The sequence below is a fragment of the Lemur catta genome, chromosome 3, assembly GCF_020740605.2.
Source record: "Lemur catta isolate mLemCat1 chromosome 3, mLemCat1.pri, whole genome shotgun sequence".
Lineage (NCBI taxonomy): Eukaryota > Metazoa > Chordata > Mammalia > Primates > Lemuridae > Lemur > Lemur catta.
The window spans coordinates 117,896,168-117,902,057 of NC_059130.1; the positions used below are offsets into that span (position 1 = coordinate 117,896,168).

Below are 5,890 nucleotides of genomic sequence, written 5' to 3' on the forward strand. Positions count from 1 at the left end.
CACCAGCTATGGGCCTGTGAGCAGAGCTGGGCAGGCCCTCACTCAGGTAAGCAGCATGGGCAAGAAGCTGTAGGAAATGTGGTCCACTCATGCCTCAGTCTTGCAACTACCAGTTGCAGAGCAGTAAATACTATCTTATGTGAGCTTAGGAGAGTGTGGTATCCTTTCCCCTCCTCAGCCAGGTGGTGGCTGCTGCTATGGTGACATGAACTCAGCCTGAGAGTGGGATGCAGCCTAGCTTTATGCTTGCAAAATGGCATCTTTGATCTGTGACCAGAGAGAGTGGGGTCCCTTCCTGGCAGGCAGCATGGGCAAGGGCCTTTGGACAGCATGGTCCACTCACATCACAGTCACAACAGGAGCACACAGCAGAGTAGTGGGGACCTCCCCAGGGTTGCATGGGAGCCCTCAGTCTCCCCCTCCCTCCTCAGAGCAGTGCTGCAGCGGCAGCCACGTCTGTTGACCCCCACATCTGAGGTTGTCTAGGCTCAGATTACTGTGGGATTCCATGTGGGTTCCTGTTTTAGAACAACATCTCTGTGCAAATTTAGTTAGGAGGTAATATATGCCAAAAAACAGAGAACAGAAGGAAATTTATCAAAATGATCAAATTTCATTTTGATGCCTTGATTTACAGGGGCAGAACCTCACTTATCACAGACAACTCTGTTCCTTTTTTTTCCCCTTGTTGTTGTCAATGAAAAAGAATCCTAATTTTGTAGGCCGGGCGCGGTGGCTCACGCCTGTAATCCTAGCACTCTGGGAGGCCGAGGCGGGTGGATCGCTCAAGGTCAGGAGTTCAAGACCAGCCTGAGCGAGACCCCGTCTCTACTAAAAATAGAAATAAACTATCTGGACAACTAAAAATATATATAGAAAAAATTAGCCGGGCATGGTGGCACATGCCTGTAGTCCCAGCTACTCGGGAGGCTGAGGCAGTAGGATTGCTTAAAACCCAGGAGTTTGAGGTTGCTGTGAGCGAGGCTGACGCCACGGCACTCACTCTAGCCCGGGCAACAAAGTGACACTCTGTCTCAAAAAAAAAAAAGAATCCTAATTTTGTAAGATAATCTAAACAGGTCTATTCTGAGCCAAATATGTGTGATCATGCTCCAGAGAGCCACACCCAAGAAGCTTTGAGCAAGTAGTCTCACCATGGTTGGGTTACAACTTGGTTTTATACATTTCAAGGAGACAAGAATTACACCTAACATCATAAATCCATGCATAGGTGTACATTGGTTTGACCTGGAAAGGGAGACTATCTTGAAGTGGGGCATCACAGGTTACAGGTGGGTTTAAAGATTCTTTGATTTGTAATTGGTTAAAGAAATTAAGCTTTGTCTAAAGGTTTGGAATGTTTTAAGTAAGTCTGTTAATCAGAGACAAGCCACTGGACATGTACAGGACTTATGCCCAGACTCCAGTGATCTGCTAAGTAAATTGATGGCCTACAGGTGTGGTTTAAGCTTTGTTTTGTATAGGTACAGGCTTAGACCTGCTAATGAGTTACACAGGGATGCGCGCCCCCCCCCATGACAACGCTTCTCATGGCCAGCAAGTCAGCTTTAGGGCATTTGAGGGGTCTCCTTAGCCCAGAGGGAATCCGTTCAGTCATCCGAGGGGACTAAAGATTTATCTGGACATTCCTGATGTTTAAACTGTCAAAACAGGTAAACCAATCAGGGAGGACACCAGACAGTTTACACTGATTTTCCCATTTATTTCTGATGATTCTTTACAACTGTCCATGCAGAGTTAACTCACTTCTCAAATACGTATCACACTTTAAAAACTCAGTGTTCTATTTCTGAAAATATAGGAGGCATGTCCCTGAAGGTCCCATGGACTCCCCTAGTCAACATTTCCCCTCCAGGCCTACCCTCTGCTGTGCCACCTTTCCTTCTCCCAGTCACACAGAGCGGGTATCTGAAAGGATGGGTTTAAGCTCCCTTTACAATGCACCTATGTCCTGGGTTTCAGTTTCCAAGTGCACGGAAGAAAGCTTTTGATATATCCACTCAACCAGGCAGAGGTTCAAAAGCAGCATGGACGGGGTTCTAGACCATAATAGGATCATATTCACTGTCGCCATGGTGAGGACTAGGGACTGTACTGAACATGATCGTCTTGGGCTGCCTTAAGTCCCTCAGTATCTCCATCAGCTCAGCCCGAAACTGGACAAATTTCCCATAGTTGAGAGCACCCTGGGCATCATAACTCTCCTGAGGGGCAGGATAGATCTCTAGGCTTAACTTGCTCAGCCTTGCAGTGTGGCGTAGCAGGTTCTTCAGGGCAGCCATGGAGATGGGATTCCCACAGAAACTAAAGGTCATGAGCTGGCAGCAGCGGCTCAGGGTAGGCACGATGACATTGAGTTGGGAGTCCACGATCCCACAGTCCTCTAGGAGCAGGGACTGGACTGTGACTGCAACTTTCTCTAGTGTACGTTGGAGGCACTCAGGACTGACACTGGTCAGTCTGATGCCTCTCAGATGCAGCTCCTTCAGCTGACTGAAGCTCGGCCAGCAGGACAGGTTCTCCCAGTCTGATGCTGACAGCAGGCAGTTGGTTATTAAGAGGGTCTCCAAGGGGGTCTTGAGGGACCTGGGGGTATAACAAGCAGTTAGTTCTGGGGATTGGTACTAGTAGTAAGAGGTAGATGGTGAGGAATAACATCAACACAAGAGATGAAGTTTTCACCTAAACCCAAGTTTGTTCTGATCACCTAAGGATGGTCAACACCCAGGATGCTGCCTGTTGAAAAGTGTAATCATTCCAGTCACTCCCAGTTGAGGCTGAGTCCTTTCACCATCACTCCTGTTACTGGGTCCAGTCCTCAATCTCCAGAGCTCAGCTGGCTCATCTGTTAAGCAGAAAAACCATGCAAGCCCAGTGGGAGACACTCATAAAGGACACGCCTGGGCAAGACCCAGCCCCGTCAGCCTGGGTTGCTCCCTGCAGGATCCTGGCATGATGGCATGATCAGCAACCATCTGTCTCTTTTTATAGTTCTTCACCCCTGCTCCCTCACTGGTATTCCAGGGGCAGGCATTTTCCATGTGAACTACCTGGAGCTACAACAACCTTCTAGCACAGATGGAGTTAGAGACAGGCTCAATTATGTTCACTAAGCTGATGGGACAGAGCTTACAGTTTGAAACGCCCAGGTTGGATGTGATGTGCTCTCCCTTCCTCAGTGCCCTCCTCCCTTGCCTGTTTCCCATCATCTTTCTAAACGCTTTCTCAGGGAGATGTCAAAGGCACCCTCACTGGCTCTGAATCCCCCAACACTTGGCTCCCTGGCATGCTGTCCCTCTCTACAGCATCGACCCCCGTTCACCCCTCTGCCTTCTTTCGGGTGGTGATGTGACACCCACATCAGGCATGAGCAGGGAACACGACAATGGGCCGCCATTCCAGAGGCTCCTTCACTGTTACATCTCCAGCAACCGGCACACAGTAGGAGAGGAGTCCCTCAGTGTTTACCGTGGCAAAGGGCTTTGGTCTGGTCCACAGAGAAAGCCCACCATCCTTCCTCACCTGAACACCTCGTGAAGACGGCCTTCGAGGCAAGAGCCAGTGTAGGTATAAAGCTTCCGGAGGTTGTCCAGTTTGAGAAACTGAGAGGTGAATTGGGCGAGAATCTGCTCCTTCTCCTCTGGGGACACGTAGGTAGACACATAGACGTTGAAGAGAACCAGTTTGCCAAGATGACTCATCCGGCCCAGGTAAGGAGCAAACCTCGCCAGCGTGGACAGCTCCCAGGGGCAATTCATTTCCGCCTCCTGGATACAGTCCAGCTCCACCATTTCCAGGACCTTCCTGATAGTAATATTGTGGGCAGGCAGTGAAAATACCACCAGCTTCTTACAACACAGGTGTCTGAAATCTTTTCTCTTCTTGACCCACAGAATGAGGTAGGTGAGGTACTCATCCAGTTTTTTTCCTGTTAGGTAAAAGTGTATGAACACGTTTATGGGCTGCTGCCTTCCCATCCTTGGACAGTCCTTTTCTGTTTTCCTCTTCTTCATGGCTTTTGAGGACCACACAGAGTCTCCAGACCACATGATCCAGAAGTTCTCATCCACATTCCGCAAATCCAGCACTTGCAGTTTCCACCTCCTGTGGGTAAAACAGGGGAGTCTCAGAATTTAGGGAAGGACCCACCTCTGACCTGACCTTTCATTCCACACACGGACATTGGCTGCTCCCACTCTTTCTTCTCCTCTGCCTGACCTTCCTCATGCCCTATTGCCCTTGCGTCCTGCCTGTCCTCACTTCTAGTATCTTTAAATGCCACTGGGAGGAGACAGGTTCACATTCTTTTAGCACGGCGAGCAGTCTTACACTTCTGGGAGCAGTTTCCCAGAGTGGGCTCAGCAATGGCCAGGTCTCTGAGCCTCCGCCCTGCACCTTCAGAAGCCTCTGGTCCACCCTTGGGCCCCCACTCTCCCTGACCCAGCTGTCTGTCCCCAGATCCCTGGGATCTCCCTACTAGGCTCCCTGGGGCAGCCTCACCTGGGGCGAACCTTCTGGGCAAGCAGCACATCGAGCCCCTCCAGCACAGCTCTTAAGGTCTCCAGGTCAGGGGCCAGCATCAGGGACCCCAGAGGCAGGTGGGGGAAGGGCCAGGCCTGTACCAGGGCCGTCAGAGCTTTGCTGCGTCTCTCGGTGAAGGCTGTCTTGAATAGTGGTGGGAAGAGCTCCGCTGGCAGCTCCTCCACAGCAGGGATGGCCACGGCCTCGTCCCTGAGCAGGCTCTGCCCCGCCAGTTGCAGAAGTCTGGGTGGGGCCTGGAGGCTCATCCTGATGAAAATCTGCAGGAACGGGTACAATGAACATGATTAGGATGATGGGCACACTTGTACCTGTGACTCAAGCACTACAAAAGTGATCCGTGTAACAAAAACATTTGTTCCCCCTTAATATTCTGAAATTTTTAAAAAACCTGCAAGGAAAAAATCCAGAGGACAAATCCACACAAAACGCATTCTTCTCAGGCCAATCCTAATCACCTCATCTCCTAGGGCAAATGTCCTTGGTCTGGCAGAAGTAGACAGAGTCCTCAGTTTACCCCAATTCCACTCTGCACTCAGTGGCCATAAAGCCAGAACTCTGTCCCTGCTGAGTCAAAGATGAGTATCTTCCCACCACCAAGGGTGTGGCGGGCGGGGAACAAGATGACCACCAGCCCATTGGTTTTCATCCATTGCTCCATTAAATCCCAGTCCCTCTGGGAAGTGTTACCAGGAGACTGAGCACTGCCCCCACCCTTTTTGAGGAAGAATTTCTCACCATCACTCCAGACCCTAAAACAATAGGAATGGGAGCATCATGTGGCCCCAACACAGCCCACGTCCTCAGTTCCCATAATTCACCTGGTTAATTGCAAAAAACGAAAGGAACTCCCTAAAATAGGTGCCATTAGTTTTCATTTCAAACAATACTAATGAAAAAGTATGAAAAGAAATTGTGGCAGTATTATAGAGCATTTGCAAGTCAGAGATGGAAAACCATTTCTCTGAGATTTTGATTCCAAAGCACATCCCTTACACATACTAAAAATTAGCCATTTTGGGATGGAGTCTATGGGCAGAAATGGATCAAATGTTCAGAACAAAGAATCCATTCTTAAAAATAGTATATAAAATAATTTTCAGCTTTTAGTAGGAAAGAAAGCCTAACTTGTAAAATGACAGTACCACAAAGTGTGTGAACTGTAATTTTGGGTCACACAAAATAATGTTGAACATTTGGAGGAATGAAATTTTCATTCAATTAGATGTTTATTTTAAAAAAATACTGCTTGGTCAAGCATTTTTTTTTTTTTTTTTTTTTGCAACACAGTCTCACTCTTTTGCCCTGGCTAGAGTGCCGTGGCATCAGC

The 5,890-nt window shown here is 48.8% G+C and overlaps 1 protein-coding gene across 1 annotated transcript; it reads right to left on the minus strand.

The window, feature by feature from the left end:
* Positions 1-2,001: 2,001 nt before the first annotated feature.
* Positions 2,002-4,808, minus strand: LOC123634892 (PRAME family member 12-like). Its single transcript, XM_045546567.1, has 3 exons — positions 4,522-4,808; positions 3,544-4,125; positions 2,002-2,607 (listed from the first exon to the last, which is right to left on the minus strand). Exons 1-3 carry the CDS (start codon positions 4,806-4,808, stop codon positions 2,061-2,063), a joined length of 1,416 nt encoding a protein of 471 aa, XP_045402523.1. The 3' UTR covers positions 2,002-2,060.
* Positions 4,809-5,890: the final 1,082 nt, after the last annotated feature.

Bases quoted from the DNA above. Each gene is read 5' to 3' on its own strand.
- LOC123634892 (XM_045546567.1), bottom strand. From the start codon at position 4,808: ATGAGCCTCCAGGCCCCACCCAGACTTCTGCAACTGGCGGGGCAGAGC. The intron at 4,126-4,521 runs GTGAGGCTGCCC...TTTTACCCACAG, and splicing joins GCCCAGAAGGTTCGCCCCAG to GAGGTGGAAACTGCAAGTGC. The intron at 2,608-3,543 runs GTGAGGAAGGAT...TTATACCCCCAG, and splicing joins CGTCTTCACGAGGTGTTCAG to GTCCCTCAAGACCCCCTTGG.